Below are 22,409 nucleotides of genomic sequence, written 5' to 3'. Positions count from 1 at the left end.
AAAAAGAACAGTAACATGACATATGGAACGGATAGAAACGACAACATAGACAAGGTAAGTGGAACGGAGGGAGTAATATGCTAATTTTAAAATTTGATTATTGTGTGCTGAAATATAAATATAAATATGTGCAAACTACAAAGTATACTATTTTAGATGGAACACCATGCACTGTGGTTGCTGTGCTAAAATGTTCAGTACATGCCTGCTATTTAAATATAAATATGTTCTATTTAAACTATAGCAAAATTTGACCCAATACGTTAGCACATATAGCTATTATTTGAGTAAAAAAATTGTTAAATACATAAAGTTCTAAACATATATGATTCATTTATTTAAATATTTAAAAATTTAAATTAGCAAACTATAAAAAAATATAAAACAATATATATATATATATTAGCAAAAACAGAGCATGACAATTTTCCCAAACAAAAACATGCTTTAGATGATACCAACAAAAGAGAATAAATTTTTTATGGGCATTTGATTCCCCAAATTACTGAAATTTTTTAATTTATCACAGAACAATGTCCAACAGTACACTAAGATTTGGCCACGAAGTTGCACCTTCTGTCTGATGTCTACATTAGATTGTTTTTGTCTTTTTTTTAACATATGGGAAGGGACAAAAAAACAGGCAAGAAAGAATCCAAGGCCTCGGATAACGGAAATATGATGGCCATTTTTTATTCGTCCCCAAGAAAATGTGGTAAGGTAAGGACATCATAATTCATAATTCATAATTCAAATGCTTGAAAAGAATCCAAACTGTAAAGTGGATAAAGTAGAGACATCTGACCTGATACAAAAACCTTCCTTTATTCTCCTCTCCTCTGCATTCCATTCTGGTTAGACACTTTAAGATCATCATCTTCCTTCATGGGATTTGCAATTTTATGGTTTCTAGCAGTTATAACCCTAATTGCAGGTTGTGAAAGCAGTAAAAGTATGGAGAAAACCTGTCATTCTAACGACTTGAAGGGCCTGTTAAGTTTCAAGACAGGGATCCTTATCGATACCTCGGGCAGGCTCCGTCAATGGTCCGGCCGAGATTGCTGCAAATGGGAAGGAATCGCCTGCGACAAAACTAGCGGTAGAGTGATCGAAATGAGTCTCCCGGGATTTTCGACTTCCAGGGACAGTCCAGTTCAGGCGTGGATGAATGGCTCCCTGTCATCTTCGATAACACTTTTGAGCTTTCTTGAAGTCATTGATCTGTCAGGGCTCTCAAGCTTAAGAGGAAACCTTCCTCCATCGATCGACATTCATCTTCCGGGGCTTAAGAAGCTCTCGTTATGGGGGAATTCCATGGATGGTCCGGTGCCAGAAAGCATCGGCAAGCTGTCGAAGCTCGAAGAGCTGTATTTGTTTGAGAACAGCTTTTCGGGTTCTCTGCCTGGAAGCCTCGGCAATCTTTCGAGGCTGAGAAAATTGAATTTACATTCGAATAGGTTTTTGGGTGGCGTTCCTGCAACCATAACGAACTTGATAAACCTTGAAAGCCTCAGCCTGCACAGCAATTTCTTGACAGGTAATATACCCGACGACATTGGGAATTTGCAGGTTCTGAAAGAGCTTGATCTGTCCTGCAACTTATTTACTGGGAAGATCCCTTCTTCTATCACCAATCTAAAAGCCATTTCAGTTCTCTACTTGGACAACAATCATCTTGTTGGAGAGATACCGAAGCTTTCGAGCCGTGACCAAATGGCTTCCTTAGCTTTTCTCAGATTGAACGACAACAGCTTGACGGGGAGCATACCGGAGTCCCTCGGGTACCTGTCTTCTCTTCAGAGAATTTCATTGGCAAATAATGAACTCCATGGGTCAATTCCAGGTAGTTTAGGTAATCTTAGATCTTTAACAGAGATATATTTCAATGGCAACAAGTTATCCGGGAGAATACCTGATTCGATAGGCCGGCTCTCGGAGCTTATAATGTTTAGAATCTCTCACAACATGATTGAAGGATCGTTGCCTCATCAGATGGCCTCTTTGGCAAATCTTCAAACACTTGATGTGTCGTTCAACCAGATGAGCCTTAGCTCCATCCCCAAGTGGCTCCTGGAGTTGCCATCACTGTCTCGGATTTACTTGGCAAGGTGCAGCATCCATGGCGGATTGTCAGAGGATTTGTTAACCACTCCAAGTCCGGTGCAAGAGCTAGATTTGTCAGCCAATCATCTCACGGGGAGCTTACCGGAGTGGATTGGGAGCTTGATCGAACTCTATGCATTGAATTTATCAATGAACGCTCTTGACGGCAGAATTCCTAATTCAATCACAAAATTAGGAACCCTAGGGTTGCTAGACCTTCACTCGAACAAACTAACAGGCTCGATCGAACCAATTTTTCTGGTGCAGAGCAAATACAGCGGTGGATCGTTGGTATTCATCGACCTATCGGACAATAATTTCACGAGCGGTATGGAGAAAATCGGGACGGAAACACAACTCGAAATCCACCACATAAATCTGTCTCGCAACGAACTCAGAGGCAAGTTACCTGAATCAATCGGGAGATTACAATCAATGGAGAGTCTGGATCTGAGCACCAACTCCTTCGATTCCGATATTCCAGCGACGCTGGCCAACGCGAGCTCATTGAAGAGCCTAAAGCTGCAGAAAAATCACTTCACCGGAAAAATCCCGAACGGATTTCTGAATTTGAAAAATCTCAAGGAATTGGACCTCTCCGATAATTTTCTAGAAGGAAGAATACCCTACGGAAAACCTCTGAACAATTTCCCACGAAAATCGTACGCTGGAAACAAAGGCTTATGCGGCATCCCACTCGACCCCTGTAGGCCCTAAACCCTAATTTCCTTCCACACCAATCAAAATCATTTCAATCATCAATTGAAGAAAGAATGATCTGATCACTTTCCTCTGTACTCCAATTCAAAGATGCATGAATGAAGGTACAAATTCGTTGAAATTTTACCCGATTTACAAGAAGCAAGCAATGGCAGAAAACAACATACTTATTCAGAAAGAAACAGAAATAGCATTTATTCATCATTATCCTCAAGGGTTTCCTCAAGTTGAAGCTGTTGATAATTCACATAATCAATTTCATTCAACCTTATACAACACAAAATCAGCTCTGGCAGCTCCTCAGCCTTGTTTCCCTGCAGCAAAATTAACGTGCAAAAAAAGCATATGATCGTCATCAACAGAGCTTTACTGCAAACTGAAAAATATGAGGTCAGTAATAACAATAAGCTTGCCTGAATCGTCAATCCGAAGTCCAAAACACAGAGCTTTAACCGATCGAGGAATGTCTCAAATCCCTTTCTCGAAATGTAGCTGAATCTATGCATATCCAGATCAATTTCGAAATAATTTTCGCCCTGGGGAAAGAAGAAATCGTCTAAGAAACAGCCTAATCATAACACAGACACGGAAGTTCATCGGATCAAAAAGCTTAAGCTCACCAAGTAAAATTCATGTTGAGGGCGTGAAAGCACGGGTTTTTCATTATAGGCGTGCATGAGCTTCCTCTCCGCAGCGCTCATGGGAAGATCGTCGACATTCACAACACGTCCCAATATCTTTAGCCGTTCCCGGAATGGTATAGCTACCTCTGTACGGAAGCCCCTGATCTTTTCAACTTCATCGTCTATTAACTTCTGCAGACGCAACAAAAATGTCAAGCAATCAGAGCATTTTATTGTTGCAGGAATTGTTTTCAGAAGGATCTATTGATTCGATCACCTTGATACTTTCTTGAAAATGGGCTGGAGAATCCTTGGCAAACGTTTCCGAAAGCTTGTAATACATAACAAAGCTGATTCCTTCCCCGTCGGTTTCGCCCTGAAAGATCGCTGCCGGATACACTGGAATCTGTCGAAAGAGAGTTCAGACTATTGTCTCTATGACTGAGAAATCAACGTCGATTTATCACTTCTGTGTATGCAATACCTGAACATTGACGACAAGTAATGGCGGAAGTTTTTCGGAAGAATGAACAAGAGGAAGCTCCACAAATCGAGCGATGTGGTTGATTTTTCTCTGCGACAGAAATACGTCGAGACCAACTGGATAATATGCCGCACAATTCGAGGCAAATTCCTTCCTCTTATCCCTGCAACGGCACATGATGTAATAAAGTTACAAGAAACAAGAAATCACAAGGAGATGAAGATCATTGAGTTATTACTTAAAATAATTCGCCCCACGAATCCTGAAACTCCCCGGCTCGACATCCGACCAACTATCAGGCACTCTCTTTCCAAGAGGACAATACGGCACTTGCGAGCCCGCAAGGGGTCTTTGCAGTAGCGTCTTTGAAGAAACTGAAAAACCGAAAATGTAAATAAAACATAACGAAAACAGGGGAACAATGACAAGAATTTTATTCGATACTCACCGAGCATGGCTGCAGGATGACCTTCCTTCCACTTGAAGGACAGTTTCAAGGCAGCCTTTTTCTTCATCCCGGAAGGACTCGTCGGGCCTCTCTTTTCAATTGGGGAAACGGCAGAAGCAAGGCACGGCAAGCAGTTGTTCGAAAGAATCCCACAACTATCAAACATGTTATCGTTATGGCCTGCAGTCTCCTCAGCAGATAATGTGATTTCATCCACAGAAACATGCTTTGCTTCATCAAATTTCTCTTTGAAATCAGAGTTAAGTCCAGGATTCCTCGTAGGCGATTCCTTAGAATGATCGGATAAAGAAGAATGTCGGGCGTCGGCACGGCTGGAGTTTCTAGGAGAATCAACAATGGCAGCCGGTGCTCCATCTGCAGAAGTATGGAATCTATTTTAGGACAAATGCTCAAGAATGGAGACACAAGTTAAACAGATGATCTTCACAAACCATCGGGAAGACTTTGGAAATCTTCGTCTTCATCGTCGCTCCAGTCGGATTCAAGAACAGTAGCAGAATCAAACCATGATTCCTCAGTACTTCCTGGCATTGAACAGAAACAAATTCCTGATGAATAAGCACTGCAAGAATCGTGCCAAAAACCAAAGATATATATAACATCATGTATAAGATTCCAGTGTCTTTTACAGATGAATTACCAACAGAACCAAAAGGGGAAATCAACTACTTCCAAAACCTTTCTCTAGTGACCTCATAACTTCTTACCGCACCATTTACGGACAAGACGACAGTCCTTTTCAAAACAGATTCGGGAATAAAGATAATCACTCTGAAACTATAATCTCCATGAAATTATCAGATAATTATTGCAGCTACAAACTCGCATTACAACTTCATATCTAGAAATTACAGCAACACCTGAAATCACATACTGTTATTTGAAAACAAAAAAGAAAAAAGAAAAAATACAAACCGCGAATGGTGGGATTACTAAAGGGACGATCCAGCGGCAAAGCAGCAGCTCCGAACTTGTCGATTCTATCCGATGATCGATCGGACAAATGAGAAGGAATCCTTTTCTTCAAAACCTTCCTTCTTTTCCGAATCCTCTTCCTCCTCGAACCTCCCAATCTTCCGCCGCCGCCGCTTCCGACGCAGTTCCCCGGACGGGAAACGCACGCCCCCATCCCTCCGCTTCTCGACGCTCCTCCACCACCCTAATTTTTATTTAATTTTTTTTTTTTTAAAAAAAAAAGAGAAATTGAGGATGAGAGGGGATTGAAAAGGGAAAAAGAAAGCAGGTAGATAGGAAAAACTACGAGCAAGCAATCGGTAGTGTGCAATATCAACCACAGCAATAGAAGTCTAGAGCGAGAGACAGGTAATTCTAGAGAGAGAAGGGCGAGGCAGGCCAGGAAGGCAAGACTGGGGAAGACAAGTCCGATTCAATTCAACATCAACTCTAAATAAAATAAAAATAAAAAATAAAAAAGAGGGTTTCCCTTTTGGCCAATAACTGCTGTGAATATATCTCTTCCCACTCAGCACGGAATCAAAAAAAAAAAAAGATTTCTTTTTAATCTTCGAACGGGCAGATCAGTTTCTTGCGTGTGGAGAAAATTAAATAGGTGTGAATCCAGAGATGAGATGAGATGAGATGAGACGAGGGATGCAAAGTCAAAATATAGGTGTCTGCTATTGTTTGTTTGGTTGTTCACATTGAATTGAATTGAGGAAGATGAAGTGAATTAGCGATGAATGAAATCGGCAATGGTGGTGGGCCTCGGACGCGACACGTGGCGGGAAAGGAGACCCTCACACGTGTGGGACAGGCTGGAACTGGGAGTTCCTCGAGTCCGTACGTGTGCATTTGTGACGTCACTCTGTGCTGCTCGCCACCGCACCTTACCCAAAATATTTCCGTCTTTGTATTCATCGTATTATATCATTTATATGGGTCCACTTCTTTTACTTAATTATGAACTTAGATCTCTTTGGTATCCAGAATTAAATCGTGAAAGAATAACAGTAGAAAATGAAATTTTGAAAACTGAAGATTCCATAGAAAATAAAATTTGATTCTTTTATTAAGTGAAATAAGAATTTTAACTACAAAGTACTATTTAAAAAATACTTTAGTTATATTTTATTGTTTACAAATTCTTTATTTTACCTTATTTTTACACTAAAAAATAAAAAACTTAATTATCTTTATACTATTTTTAATTGCGTCTCGTATTAAAAATTATATCAAATTAGATGAAGGTAATATATTAATTTAATACTCCGTTAGTCTCACTTTCTATATCCATTTTTTCCCACTTATTTATCACTTTTTTTTCTTTTTGAAAAAAATGTTAGTACTTTAGTTTTATTTTAAATTTTTTTTAATTTAAATTTTTTTACTTTTGATCAGACTAATTAATTATTTTAATCTTAATGTATAATTATTTTATTATACTTCATCCGTTTCAAAAGTAAATATTTATTTGCTTTTTGCACGTAATTTTAAAAATATTAGTATTATATTTAGATATAGTAAAAATAAAGTAGAAATGACTAAAATAACTTTATTAGTATGTGATATAAAGGTAATGATATTTGTGTAATATATTGTAAATTGTAAGGATATTTGTAATGTTAGGTACATAGTAAATTTATTAAAAAAAATGAATATTTTGTTATGAGACGGACTAAAATAAAAAAAATGAATATTTTGTTACGAAACAAAGAGAGTATTATAATTATTTTTAATAATATATTTTTAATTACTTATTAATTATATCAATTTAAAATTATTTTATCTACAGCAAAAGGGACACAATAAGTAAGTATATTACTTTCCATTTAAAATAAAATAGTTACTCAAATGCACCCTTAATTATTAATTAGGCGTCGGTTTCCCGCGAAGACTTCTGAAAATGTAAAATGAATGCATATCTGCATTGGGATTCTCATTTTATTTCGATGCAACCAACGTCTTTGGTCAAATTACAAAGCAATAAAAAATTTAAAAACCATAATTATAATATAATATACTTTCAGCTACTGATTACCATAGATCTTTTATTTGACCCCAAATCATGATGATTATTTATTATTATTTTATAATTGGACGAAATAAAATATTCATGGGGCAATCATCGTCGTAAATAAAAAAGGGATAGGCCTTTATGAATATTGGGCTTTGACATACTAATATTTTGGGATCAAGGATTTTCAATAAATAATTAATATGGCCCAACTCACATGTAAGACTGCTCAAATTTTAAATATATAATTCTTATAAAATTAAAAATACGGTCAAAAATGTATATCACATATGCTGTCTACGTAGTTAATAGGTGGATGTTTTACACTCCCCTCCACCGCTGCCTACGAAGAACTTTGCCTATAAATAGGCCATTGTACACCCATCAATTCATTAAATAGAAATTCATTACAATTCATTACTTAATCTCTCTCTCGTCAAACACAATCATATATATATATATATAATATATATATAATATTACATATATTACACTAACATTTATATATTTATATATTTACCTATATTATTATACTATTTATTATATAACACGTTATCAGCACGAAGACTCTTACCTATTTTTGGCAAGTTTTATTTTTATATTATTTATATTGTTTATTTTCTAAACTATGAAAAATCGTGCAAAATTTTCTTTTAAACCTCTGTCTCTCACCGACAGTAATTTTCTGACTTGGTCAATGAATGTAGAAATACATCTGGTTTCTATGGGTCTTGTTCATACAATTGACAATGAAAATGCGGCTACAAGCCAAGATCGGGCTAAGGCTATTATTTTCATTCGTCACCATTTGGACATTCCTTTACAGTCCGAATATTTAACGGTGAAAGATCCACTAGATTTGTGGAATGAATTGAGAGAGAAATTTAAGCACTTGAAATATATCACTCTCCCCAAAGCCCGACATGATTGGCTTAACCTACGGTTGCAGGATTTTAAAACTGTTACGGAGTACAACTCTGCTATCCATCATATTACATCTCAGTTGAAACTCTGCGGAGAAATTGTTACTGAGAATGATAAATTGGAAAAGACTCTCTCTACCTTTCATGCTTCTAATGTTGTGCTGCAATAGCAGTATCGTGAGAAAAACTTTCAAAAGTACTCACAGCTCATTGCATGTCTTTTATTAGCTGAGTAAAATAATGAGTTACTGATGAAAAATCATCATTCCCGGCCCACTGGTTCCAGTCCATTCCTTGAAGTGAACGTGACATTTTCTGAACAAGTTCGTGGACGTGGTCGCGGTCGTGAGAGTCAACGCGGTTGATATACCCCTTATAATCGCTGCAGTTTTGACATTAACAGAATGCAGAGTAAACTCCAATATGGGGATATAGCCGAAAAGGCTAAATAAGGAAATAGACAAATCAACATTTGTAATCGGTGTGGTATTGAAGGCCATTGGGCCAATACCTGCAGAACAGCCAAACACCTAGCTGATCTTTATCAAGCCTCACTGCAGAAAAATGGGAGAAAGGTCGAGACTAATCACGTTTATAACGATGACGACCCTGATGATGATCTTCTGGATTACGACACAACGCATCTTGATATAGAGGATTTTGTCGTAGATCCAACAAACCCCCCCAGTGATAGACATATTATGTTATTTTATATTTTGTAATATTTAAATTATCGCATATTACCTTTTTGTAATGCATTTTGTAATACTTGTATTTGCCTTTATTAATATTGCGTTTATCTATATGTGAAGGTTAAATGGATGTCAATCAAAATGATGCAAATATGTGTTTCATTGACAGTGCAACGACACATACTATATTAAAACACGAAAAATATTTCTCCCATTTGAAAAGGGAAAAGATGAATGTCAATACAATAAGTGACAATGCAAAATTAATTGAAGGCTCTGGAGAAACCCTTATACTTCTCCCCGCGGGGATGAAAATTGTGATACAGTATGCACTGTTGGCCACTAAAGCTCGAAGAAATTTACTGAGCTTTCAGGAGATTCGGAAAAATGGTTATCACATTGAAACTATGAGTGATACCGATAGTGAATTTTTATTGATCACCAATATCATTCATAAAAGGAAATGCATCATTGAGAGATTACCCTCACTCTCTACTGGTTTATACTATGCTAGATTAGGTGTTGTTGAAACACACCCCACGGTAGATCAAAAGACTACCGATTTTCAAATATGGCATGATTGCCTTGGGCATCCTGGCAGTATAATGATGAGGTGAATTATTGAGAATTCGCATGACCATTCATTAAAAGGTCAAAAAGTGTTAAACACAAATGAGTTAACCTGTGTTGCCTGCACTCAGGGAAAATTGATAATCAGACCATCGCAAGCTAAAGTAGGTATTGAATAACCTACATTTTTTGAAAGAATACACGGGGATATATGTGGACTAATAGACCCACCGTGTGGGCCATTTAAATATTTTATGGTGCTTATTGATGCATCTACGAGATGGTCCCATGTTTGTTATTATCTACCCGCAATATGACATTTGCGAGATTGCTTCCCCAAATTATTAAATTACGGGTACAATTTTCTGATAATCCAATTAAGACTATACGTCTGGATAATGATGGTAAATATACATCAAATGCATTTGATGATTATTGTATGTCGATTGGAATTAATGTAGAGCACCCAGTTGCTTGTGTTCATACACAAAATGGTCTGGCAGAATCACTTATTAAAATATTGCAATTGATTTCTAGATCATTACTGATGAGGTCTATGTTGCCCGTTTCAGCTTGGGGGCATGCAATCTTACATGCAGGAACACTTATAAGAATAAGGCCGACAAGTTATCATAGCTATTCCCCTATACAATTAGTATTTGGTCACGAACCAAATATATCTCATCTACTTATTTTTGGGTATGCTGTTTATGTTTCTATTCCATCCCCAAACATACAAAAATAGATCTTCAATGTAAATTGGACATTTATGTCGGATATGAATCGCCGTCAATTATAAAATATCTTAAACCTATGACGGGTGATTTATTTACTGCAAGATTTGCATATTGATTTTGTCGAATCATATTTTTCGACATTAGGGGGAGACAAAAATGAACCGAAAAGGGATATTAATTGGAAAATCCCATTGAATTTTTGTGATCCTCGTACAAAACAGTGTGAACTAGAAGTTCAACGCATTATACATTTGAAAAATATTGCAAATCAGCTACCAGATGCATTCAATGACTCGAGCAAAGTTACTCGATCATATATCCAAGCTGCTAATGCTCCGGCTAAAATAATTGTCCCTAATGGACAAACTGGAAGTGCTAATGAATTAGCGACACGCTTGAAGCGTGATAGACCACTTGGTTTCAAAGACAAACATCCTCGAAAGAAAAGAGGAATTAATGATGATAATCATGAGAATATCAGGAATGACATTAATAAACCTCAATCTAACGAGGAAGTTAACCTTGAGATAATTGCTCCAGATGAGCACGATCTTGAAGAACATGATGAAATTATTGAAAACTCAATTAACTATGTTACTTTAAGAAAATGTTGGAACCGTAAAGAGGCAATTATTGATAATGCCTTTGCAAACAGTCTAGCACTTGATATAATGGAAGAAAATGAGGATCCAGAGCCAAAATCGGTTCATGAATATCGGAAAAGCAATGACTGGCCAAAATGAAAAAATGCGATTCAATTAGAGCTTGACTCATTAAACAAAAGAGAAGTCTTCGGACCAATTGTTCAAACACCAGATGGTATAAAACCCGTTGGATACAAATGGGTGTTTGTACGAAAAAGAAATGAACATAATGAAATTGTGAGATATAAAGCCCGTCTTGTGGCTCAGGGATTCTCTCCAGTTGTTGATGGAATAACATTTAGATACCTTGTGAGCCTAGCAGTGTGAGAAAAGCTCGAGATGCGTATTTTAGACGTAGTTACTGCATATCTTTGTGGCTCATTGGATATTTATATGAAAGTTTCTGAGGGATTCAATATGCCTGAAGCATACAAATTAAACCCAAAGGAATCATATTCCATCAGATTGAAAAAGTCATTGTATGGATTTAAACAATCAGGCCGAATGTGGCTATAACTGTCTCAGTGACTGTTTAATAAAAGAAGGTTATACTAATGATCCAATATGCCCATGCGTCTTTATAAAGAAAAATGGATGAAATTTTGCCAGTATTGCAATATATGTTAATGATCTCAATTTAATTAGAACTCCTAAAGAGATCCAAATTGCAGTTGAATATCTAAAGAAAGAATTTGAGATCAAAAATTTTGGAAAGAAAAATATTATCTGGAATTACAAGTGGATCATGTGAATAATGAAATATTTATTCATCAGTCCATATATACCCAAAAGGTATTAAAGCAATTTTATATGGATAAATCTCACTATCTGAGTACAGGAATGGTGATCAGATCTCTTAATCTCAGTAAAGATCTATTTAGGACAAGAGAAGAAAATGAAGAGATACTTGGCCCCGAGGTACCATATCTCAGCGCTATTGGCGCATTAATGTACCTTGCAAATTGTACCAGACCAGATATATCTTTTTCAGTAAATCTACTAGCCAGGTTTAGCGCATCCCCCACAAAGCGCCATTGCAATGGTATCAAACACATTTTTCGTTATCTTCAGGGGACTCATGACCTCGGTCTATTTTATTCAAGTGAATCTCGAAATGAATTAATCAGTTATGCTAATACTGGTTATTTGTCTGATCCACACAAAGCAAAATCTCAAACTGGCTATTTATTTACTTGTAGTGGAATCGCGATCTCTTGGAGATCTGCTAAACATATGATAACAGCTACTTCTTCAAACCACGCTAAGGTTTTAGCAATTCACAAAGCCAGTCGTGAATGAGTTTGGTTGAGATCCATGACTCACCATATTCAGAAAAATTGTGGCTTGATTACCGATGATATATTACCTCCTACAATATTATTTGAAGATAATGCAGCTTGTATAACTCAATTAAAAGGAGGATATATTAAAGGCGATCGGACAAAGTACATATCTCCGAAGTTCTTTTCCACTCACGATCTTCTTTTAAAAAGTGGTGAAATTAATGTGCAACAAATTCAATCTTTTGAAAATTTTGCAGATTTGTTTATGAAGGCGCTACCGACTGCAACATTCAACAAACTGATGCAAAGAATTGGAATGCGTCGGATGAAAGATATCAAATAAAGTCTTAAACAGGGGAAGCACATTAATACAAGAATATTGTACTATTTTTCCTTCACTATGATTTTTTTCCCACAGGGTTTTTTTATAGTAAGATTTTAATGAGACACATTCTTTGTATAAAATATCCAAGGGGAGGTGTCAAAAACATATATCACACATTTTTAACGAGACACATTCTTTGTATAAAATATCCAAGGAGAGTGTCAAAACATATATCACACATGGTGTCTACGTAGCTAATAGGTGAATGTTTTACACCCCCTCCCACCACCGTCTACGAAAAACTTTGCCTATAAATAGACCATTGCACACCCATCAATTTATTAAACAGAAATTCATCACAATTCATTACTCAATGTCTCTCTCGTAAAACACAGTCATATGTGTATATAATATTACATATATTACACTAACATTTATATATTTATATACTTACCTATATTATTATACTATTTATTATATAACAAATACATACAACTCCAAAAAGTAAGTAGTATTGTGATGCATCAATAGTATATGTGTCGTGTGTTGCATGAGTAATTTATATATGAATATGTGTCAATAGTATATGTGTCGTGCGTTGCATGAGTAATTTATATATGAATATGTGTCACCTTGCATGCATTATTATATAGACATGCAATTAATTTGTGTCTTTTTATTTATTGCCACATAAACAATGACTAATGAATTTGATGATTGTTTTTTTTTTTTTTTTTTTCTTTTTCTCTCTCTATATATAGCTCCCATGCAAGCCATAAGATATAAGTTTTTTCTCTCTCTATATATAGCTCCCATGCAAGCCATAATATATAAGTTATCATTTCTTATAAATTTCGTACATACTTATTTCTCTCAATATATATACACACACGTATATAATCACATATATTTGCTCTTTTCTATATATATATATATATATATTTTCTAGATACAATATAGGGTGTGTTTGTTTGGGGGTTTGGATTTTGAGCTGTGATTTGAATAGTAAAAATTTTGAATTTAAATAGTTGTATGATGTGATATAAATAGGTGTTTATGTGATATTTTGAATGTAAAATTGATTTTTACTATATATAAAAAATAAGTGTTCGATTTGATATTTTTTGGGGAAAAAAATAAAATGAATAGTGAAAATTAAATCCAATCTCCCAAACAAACACACCATACATGTATACACACAAATCGCATCGCACACAGTAAATGACATCCAACAATTTATGTTGAATCCGATAAAAAATAAATCAAAGTTCTCAATTGGTGTGCCATATCTAATTATAATAGGAGAAGAGTTGGCTTTTGATGAGGACAATTGAAAGATACAATATTATCCATATGAAATAATATATATTTTCTAATTTTAAAAATCTTAAAAAATTATGAGGGGAGGAATTGAGAATGATAGATTCCACATTATTAAAAAAAATATATATTATACTTTTATAATATCATAATTTCGGTTTACTTCAAATATTAAAAAAATTATTCAAATAATTTAGAATGACAAATATTAAAAAATAAATTAATTTATAATTTCATTTTTCTTGTTAAAGAAAGATCGTGTACAGTAAATATAAAAATATTAATATATAAAATTTATAAAATATATCAAAGATGTATATTAAATCAATAAATAAATAAGAAGTTTAAAAAAATACCTATAAGTCCTATATAATATGTATTATTGAATTTCAAACTATTTTTAATAAACAAATGTATAAACATAAGGTAGAGAACAAAGGATGATAATGCGGCCCTAATTTTTCTGTAAAAAAATTGTGAAGAAAAGATTAGTAACACTAAATATAAAAAAATATTATAAATCAAAATAAATTATTTATAAATATAAACTGTTGGGACTGGACCCATTTAATAATATTGTCAGCTTTGGGCTGAGCCCGCATGAATTTATTTTTGAACTTACTTTAAAAAAACTTATATTGAGTTAACTTGGGTATTTACAAGGTCTGAAATTTTCTTCAAAACTTTCAATTTAGACCCCAACATAAACTAATATAAAAATTATGTTATGAAGAAATAAAACGAAAATACCGGTAAAATATAAAGAAAAATTGTATCAAATTATTTATACATATTACAAAATAAAAAGATATAAATGATTTGGATATTATATACGTTTTCACCCTATCTTCTTCGTTTTCTTTTCCACTTTCTTCTAAAAATTTGCTTTATTTTTCTCAAATTTTGATCTAATCTCCACTTATTTCTTGTTCATGTTCTTTGCCCTAATATTAAAAAACATAATTAAAAATATTATGTGCATTTATATAGATAGAAAAAAATATAAAAATATATATAATGATATATGATAAGTTAAGATATATAATATTTCACATAAGATTTTTTCATAAAATATTTTTGAAATTTTTTCTAAAAATAAAATACCAAATTACGGTAATTTTTCATATAAAAATTTGTTATAATTATTTTAAAGTTTCAAATTCTTAAATTAATCAAATTTTCATAAATATTAAACTTTTAAAATTAAAATTCCCAAATTAATGTATGTCTATATAAATTATATAACTTACAATTTGTTTTTAATAAAAAATATCGGAAAAAAAAATTGTATTAGAAGTTGAAAATGGTAAGACGCATATCAAATATACATATTTATAAGATAAAAAAAAATTATATATATATACCAAACGAAAATTGTTATAATTGATTTTGACAATAACTTTTAATCTTAATAAAAAAATAAATAAATATATAAAAAATATTATAATTAGGGAGTAAAAATAAAAAAAAATTTTAATACTAATAGATCAAAATTTATTAATATTTTTTATCAAGGTCGTCTCGCATTTTTTTGGGGCCTCTGAGCGGAAATAAATTATATGCCCTATAAACACATTACTAAAATGTATTTTTAAAACAATATCACTGATTAACGTCGATTGAACAAGATGTTGAACGTGATCGTATGAACAATGTCAATTTGAGAAAAAAAAGATGAAATACGGTCTGTCCGAAAGTTCGAAAAACGAGAAAGAGGGTGAAAGAGTTAAGAGAGAAAGTGATGCAGGTTTGGTCTGAGTTGGTGGACGCAATGCGACGGGGTGTGAGGTAAAGAAGTGTAGACGACGATTAAATTTAGAAATATGTGATGAGACTTGGATTCGGGCTTCTAATTGGGTTGTTGCAATATGGGCCAAATAATTGAGTAACCTTGAGCTCAAATAATTCCCAGAGCTAATTTTGAGATAACAAATTACCCCCCATAAAAATGTCAATTTAGCAAAAATAATAATTTTACTTGATCGATACTTTTGTAATCGAATCTAATCAATTTTTATGGACAAATGATACTCTTCTCACGAACTGTTTCTATTGCCGCCATGGTCCGACCAATGCGCCACTGCCGATCTATATTGTCTTTCGCCATCGACTTCTTGGTCGTCGAAGCTCTTCAACCATCATTTTAAACATCATTTGGGGGTTGATTTGCAGCATCGAATGGATTACCTTCGGCTTACTAACATCAATTTCAATCCTGCGGTAATGGTCAAGGAAGCCAATGAATTGCCAAACTCAGATGCCAAACACGCACCTGGCGGGGTTTATCTTAGCTACCTCATATGAATGCATGACTTCCATAGGTGCTGCAAATGGTCGTCAAAACTCCGAGACTTGACAACCGCATCTTTGATATAGACCTCTATGAATGTCCTAGATTTTAGGAGTTGCAAAGTTAAGATTCTTGAAATCAATGCACATGCGCAACTTCTTATTAGTTTTCATCACCAGAACGACATTGGAAATCCACTCGTGGTAGCGGCAAGTGTGCATGAAATTAACTCACAACAACCTCTCTATTTCTTTCTTAATTTTTAGGAGGTTATCTAGATTAAACCTCCTTGGGGCTATTTGTGAGGTCTGAAATTAGGCTTCGTTGAATCGATATTCGACACGACTTCGAGCTAATCCGAGCATATTGTCGTAGTTCCAAGTAAATCCCGAAACTACTTAATTAACTCGATAAGCAATTTCTACATGTGGCATTTAGCAAGGCACTGAACTAAATAATTCTAGGATTCACCTTGATCCCAAATTAATTTCGTCGAATGAATCATGCGCCTTTAGTGTTGGATTAGTCCTACATATGGGATTTGGGGACTGTTTGTCGTCTTTTAGCTCAACAGGCCTCAGGTGAGAATATCGGATCTTCCCAAAGCCGTAGATTTTTGCTTCATCTCTGAGAAAATGCGAGCGAGCTGATTCAAGACTTGGTTTTGTGCGCATTATCGGCACCATCCGTAGTTTGTGTTCCAGCATAGATTAGTCCGTTGCGATTCTTCCCAATTTTATGCAAAGTTGGGGGGTGCTATTATATTATCTATCGCATTGCCGGTAACCAAAACCTTGTTGATCCGACGCTCATCCAACGCGACAATGAAATATAAAGACTTTAAATGTCACGATTCATTCTCTGTTGACTTCTGAAAAATTATGGACTCGGGGACAACGTCCTCGGCAGGGCTATCCTCTATTATCTATACAACGGGGTTGTTTTTGTTTCATCTTGATGTCACCCTGAAGTGATTGGGGCTGATCGCGATGGGCGATGAACTCAATGGGCAAAAATCCAACAATTTTTACCATAAAATTGGCATGGAACTGAATTAAGCGGTCGAGCTCACAATCACAAACAATATTATTTGAACTAGCCTCAGAAAATTATCCTCATCCAGTGCATCAACCCTTGATTCCTTCTCAGGTATCTCTGAACCGAACGTGATAATCGGTGTTTTCTCTTTATCTTTATTCGGCCTAACTTGCGAGGTGTTCGCTTTAACTTGCTGAAGTGACCTCTATTTTCTGCCCTCATTCAAAAGTAAACATAGGTTAGTGGGATCTGGTTTAGATGAACGACGAGTTAAGAATCAACATCATGTATAATAGTTCGTGCATTGCTACTTTGCTGCTTCGGTCTCTATTTCTTTTGATAATTTACACGATGTCGGAGGGTTTTAGAAGGACCAACGTGCTCGGGGACTGTCCCTGCCGCCGTATGCTCAGCCTGTACCTCATTTAATTATTTTCTAAAATCCATACATGACATCTTTGTAGAAGTAGCGATCCCGGGCAACATGTCGGAGATCGGTTTGGGCCTTGCTCACTCGCCAGCCTCCGTGCTCGACGCCAACACTTTCGACTTTTCTTTCGGGATCGTGAGAACTGTTGGTATTTTTAAGAGACCTATTAACTATCCAGCTCCCGTCCATTGGAGCTCTTTTGGGTTGTCGAGTCAGATGAGGAGTAATAACAACTTGAGCCACCAACGTCACCCTCTAAATTTATTTCTTCTTTTTTAAATTCACTTCAATTGTGGTGTTCGAGGGTGCCAATCTATCCCATACATGAGCTAAACGTGGCGGACGGCTAGCCTAGCCCAAATGCTTGACAACAGGTTTACGCGACACTAGTGGCTTCTTAATTTTTTTCTCCATCCATGCTTTCGATTGTTTTATTTTATGAGGATAAATTTCGACCATGTTAATAGGAGAAAGAAATATGAGTTGGTGTCGATCTTCACCTCTGGTCGATCGGCAAGGCATAATTGGCCTTCTTTGATTACCTTTTGCACCGTATTTCAGAATGCAATGCAATTTCCAATGGTATGACCAAAAAGTCCATACCATTTTAAAAATTTCTTTTCATTCAACTTTCTTCGGATGGAAATTCATGTCTGTTCTTCAGTCGAAGTTGGTTTTCCTTAAACAAATATTCAAATATTTGTTCCGTCTTCGCGATATTGAAAGAAAATAACTTTTTTATTGGCCTTATTTTCCCAAAGATTTTCAAATATAGGCACGTGTATGCCTTTCCTTGTGCAATTTCAGCAAGGCATACACCATTGACATCATTATTTTAATTCGGCTCATCGTCATGCTTTTGGAAAACATGAACCTGCTCGGTAAGTACATTTTTGCTGAACAGGTTGCCTTTCATGGTACATATGTTCTGCAGCGAGGTGTGGTTGAGAAGTTGCCTAGATCATGACCGTAGTGTTGTGCGATCTTCCTTTGAACGGGTCTTGATGGCTTTTCATGATTGAAATTTTTTTGATCAAAGAAGTTGACGATATTGAGCCGAGCCTAACTATAAGATGATTTGAAGCTGAACCTATCATCATGCCTGTTAAGCACATAAAACTATGCATCTTTTGTGGAAACACACACATTGGACTGTCAGACTGCCCCAAGCCCCATATTCGAGTATCAGGGTGACTGAGAATCATGTAAGTACCACACCGAATGTGGGAAAGTAGGTCAAATGCGGTGGCGGTGTCCAACCACTCGAAGCGGTTGGAAAAATTTGCTCCAGAAAAATTGAGGTTGCGGTAGCATGGATCTTTCCATGGCGGTTGGTGGTTGTAGGTTGGCTGCCATCACCGGTGGAAAAAATATCTGCATGGCTACTAGAACAGCTGTCGATCTAGGTAAATGCACCGTTGGGAAGAATAATGGATTTGTCGCCAATAGATGGGGTGTCTGTGCCTCCGGCATCATAGATGCCTCTCCAGCGAATCGTCCAACCTCGCTCTGCATCAAAGCAAAAGGCTGCTCGTCGGAGACATCTTGATTCCACTGAAGGATCATAACTTGGCCGAAGCGTAGCGCTTCAGAAGTTGCTGATTTGGCTGCCGATGCTAGCTGCTCAATCTATGCAAGTTCAAGTTCAAGTTCGGGGTGATGTTTGGAGGCTTTTTCTTTCTCTTTTCCTCTTGGAACCGAGCTATTTCATTATATTTTTCCGGACCAAGAATATGTGAGAAATACTTTTCCAACGATAGGGAAGGATCATGGAAAGTGCACTGCACTCCCATTCGAATTCTCTCTGGAATATTTGGCACCGAAATGAGTGGATTATGCTCGCTGGCTCCATCGAGGTAGAGGCCTCCATGTGTTGTGTGCTCTTAAATGCTTTCAGGGTTGTTTGCCGATGCGTGGGTCATCCTTGAATTATTGGTTATTCTTGAAATTCATCAGATCATTCAACATATGACTTAAAAAATTAATGGCTATAGAGAAACACAACATGTCCTACTCGGTGTACCAATCTGTTCTCGCTCAAAATATTTTTCGGCAGCTTATTAAAGTAAGCCAATTGAAATTAAGGTGGATTATCCGACTTCCACCAAAAAGGATCCGAAACGATATTTGGAAACTAATGAATAAAAATAATCAAAAAGAAATTAAAAGAAACTAGCAAGAAAGTAAAAAAGAAAATAAGAAATTAAGAAAAGCAACAAAGAAAATAAAGGAAAGCGAAAACGAAGCAAGAAAGAAAAATAGTGGGAAATAAAACTGCATACAAAATGGATGGAAAAATATGGTTTTGAACGTCTCTATAATAAACTATAAATATATACTACTCCTAACTTTAGTTAAGATATTAGTTTATCCATACTCTATTATTTAATAAAAAATAATCCATATGGATATCATTCCATTCAGGCGCGAACTTGGATTCAAGCTTTCAAATTGGGCTGTTGCAATCTGGGCCAAATAATTGAGCAACGTTGAACTAAAATAATTCCCGGAGCTTATTATGAGATAATAGGTATCATTGATTTTTTGTCTTACATTTATTTTAGATTCTATTTTGAATATTTTTAGTTAGTGATTTAGAATATAATAGATGATTTTGTGGTTGGAAAATCTCTTGCGCAGAGCCGGCTAATAGCCGGAGCAACATAAGTTATTGCTCAGGATCTCTACTTTAAGATAATTAATATTTTTAAATTTTATCCCATTATTATTGGATATATTATAACTTAATTAAAATTTTATCCTATATTTTTATCTATAATTACCAAATTCAATTATAATTCTAAAATTGAACTCAAATCATACTTTTTTAAAAATTAATCTAATCTTCCTTTGCTAGAATCCATAGTTATTATTATTGGTGGTGGTGGTGTTATTATTATTAAGTTAGTATATTTCATTTATTAGATATATTATTAATATAATTTTTACTTTTGTATAGTTTATTATTATATTTGTCGTTTATAATATTTCGAGAAAAAAAAAATCACGACCTACTATTTAATTTTTGCTCAGGACTTTGAAAAAATCGGAGATGGCCTTGCTCTTGCGCTTAGGGTTTGATTCCTATAATTGGGTGTGAAGTTTTTTTATAGCCTTTTGGTTATGGTTATCTTTTATTGTACGAACCCTTTTTTAATACAAATGATTTTTATTTTGGACCGGGTTATAGGTCTTGTGATTTTTTCCTTCATATTGATGGAGTTTTCACATTAAATTCTTGGTGTCTCATATTGTTATTTGTGTCATTTATTATTGTTTATCATCTCTTGTCAATTTGGTGAAAGAAATAATCAAATTTGCTGAAAATTTTTAATGGGGTAGCATAGGACACCCTTCTTTGGCGTGACCACACACAACCCCTATAGGATTTTTCGGCACCTTGCGTGATAACGGCTAAAGCAACTCATTCTCTTATATTTTGCTTGCATGACAACACACAAGAACTATATTTTCATCTATTTTATTTGGATTTCTTCTTCACCTAGTGTTCTCCAATACAAATTGCTATCAAAGCTTGGTTGTTTAGGATTGTTATTCACCATTGAAGGATGAAGGTGAACTTGGAAGGATGGTTTGTTTGGATGGAATGAACTATTATGTTTGAAAAGGGAAGATAATCGATCTTCTATATGTGAAGAAGTTGCACGGGCCGATATTTTCTACAACAAATCCTAAAGATAAAGAATAAATGTTGGAGCATCAACAAGTATATGACTTCATAAGGCAATAGGTAGAGAAAAATATTTTAAATTACATTTCGAATGAGATCGATCCTAGAAGATTATGGGACAAGTTAGAAAGCTTACATGTTTCGAAAAGACAAGCAACAATAAGTTATTTCTATTCAAGTAGATTATGCAGTTGAGTTATCATGAGAGCAAGTTCATTTCAGACCATATAAATAAGTTTCAAGGATGCTTTAATCAATTTCCAAGCATGAGAGTGAAGTTTAATGACGAGATACTTAGTATGTGACTACTTAATACTCTTTGTGATTCATGGGAAGATTTCAAAGTCTTTTTACCTAATTCTATCCTTGATGGAAAGATCCCTTTAAAGTTTATCAAAAGTTCCGCTTTGAATGAAGAGGTGATGATAAAGATAGTTGGAGCTTCATTTCTCATTCGGAGATTTTAGTTATATGAATACTAGGGAGAGAAGTTGGAACATAGGCCAAAACATTGAAAAAAGAGGCAAAAAAAAAAAAAAAAAAAGTAAATCAAGACCAAAAGTATAAAGATTTTGAATGTCATCGTTGTGGAAAATAAGGACACATCAAAGGTATTACTTCAAATAAATCAAGACGAAAGTACAAATACTTGATAAACATTGAAGATCGAACAATAAAAATTAGGGTGTATCATTTTCTCTACTTAAATTTTTATATTTCAAGATAAACTAATATTATATATTATATTTCATGCGCAAAAATTATATATATATATATATATCTAAAATAATTATAATTTTTAATTTCTTAGAAATTAATAAATTAAACAGTGAAAAAGACATTAATAAACACACCTCTAGAATTGAAAGCAAATGAGCATTTGAGATTGGCAATTTGGTCACATGTCAAATTAGTTTGGTTTGCATCTGTTTCAGGATCTGTAACTCGAAGCTTAATTTTTGAACGTATACGTAAGTGTGTTCTCAAGGATACACACATATATTTATAAAAAAAAAATAATAATAAGAAAAAAAAATATTAATACTTTTGTATATTGAAAGAAAAAATTGGAGTGCACAAATATGAAATATTT

General features: G+C 34.9%; 2 protein-coding genes across 3 annotated transcripts; one reads left to right on the top strand and one right to left on the bottom strand.

Moving 5' to 3' along the window:
- Positions 1–800: 800 nt before the first annotated feature.
- LOC127263662 (probable leucine-rich repeat receptor-like protein kinase At1g35710) lies at positions 801–2,865 on the top strand. The gene has a single exon (XM_051292799.1). The coding sequence runs from the start codon at positions 886–888 to the stop codon at positions 2,818–2,820; it is 1,935 nt and encodes a 644-aa protein (XP_051148756.1). The 5' UTR covers positions 801–885; the 3' UTR covers positions 2,821–2,865.
- A 107-nt stretch (positions 2,866–2,972) lies between these two features.
- On the bottom strand, positions 2,973–6,043 carry LOC127263663 (uncharacterized). 2 transcript variants are annotated; one of them, XM_051292800.1, is made up of 10 exons: positions 5,661–6,043; positions 5,315–5,558; positions 4,831–4,923; positions 4,379–4,753; positions 4,169–4,304; positions 3,931–4,093; positions 3,724–3,852; positions 3,444–3,638; positions 3,237–3,359; positions 2,973–3,137 (listed from the first exon to the last, which is right to left on the bottom strand). In XM_051292800.1, the coding sequence occupies exons 2-10, from the start codon at positions 5,526–5,528 to the stop codon at positions 3,018–3,020; spliced, it is 1,548 nt and encodes a 515-aa protein (XP_051148757.1). In that variant the 5' UTR covers positions 5,529–5,558; positions 5,661–6,043; the 3' UTR covers positions 2,973–3,017. The 2 variants fall into 2 exon arrangements, with proteins under 2 accessions (XP_051148757.1, XP_051148758.1); XM_051292801.1 differs by having other exon boundaries at positions 5,692–6,043.
- Positions 6,044–22,409: the final 16,366 nt, after the last annotated feature.

Source organism: Andrographis paniculata, unplaced genomic scaffold (assembly GCF_009805555.1).
Source record: "Andrographis paniculata isolate CXL003 unplaced genomic scaffold, ASM980555v1 Contig69END, whole genome shotgun sequence".
NCBI lineage: Eukaryota > Viridiplantae > Streptophyta > Magnoliopsida > Lamiales > Acanthaceae > Andrographis > Andrographis paniculata.
The sequence above is the reverse complement of the archived record's forward strand: the minus strand, read 5'-3'. Positions and strand labels throughout refer to the sequence as shown.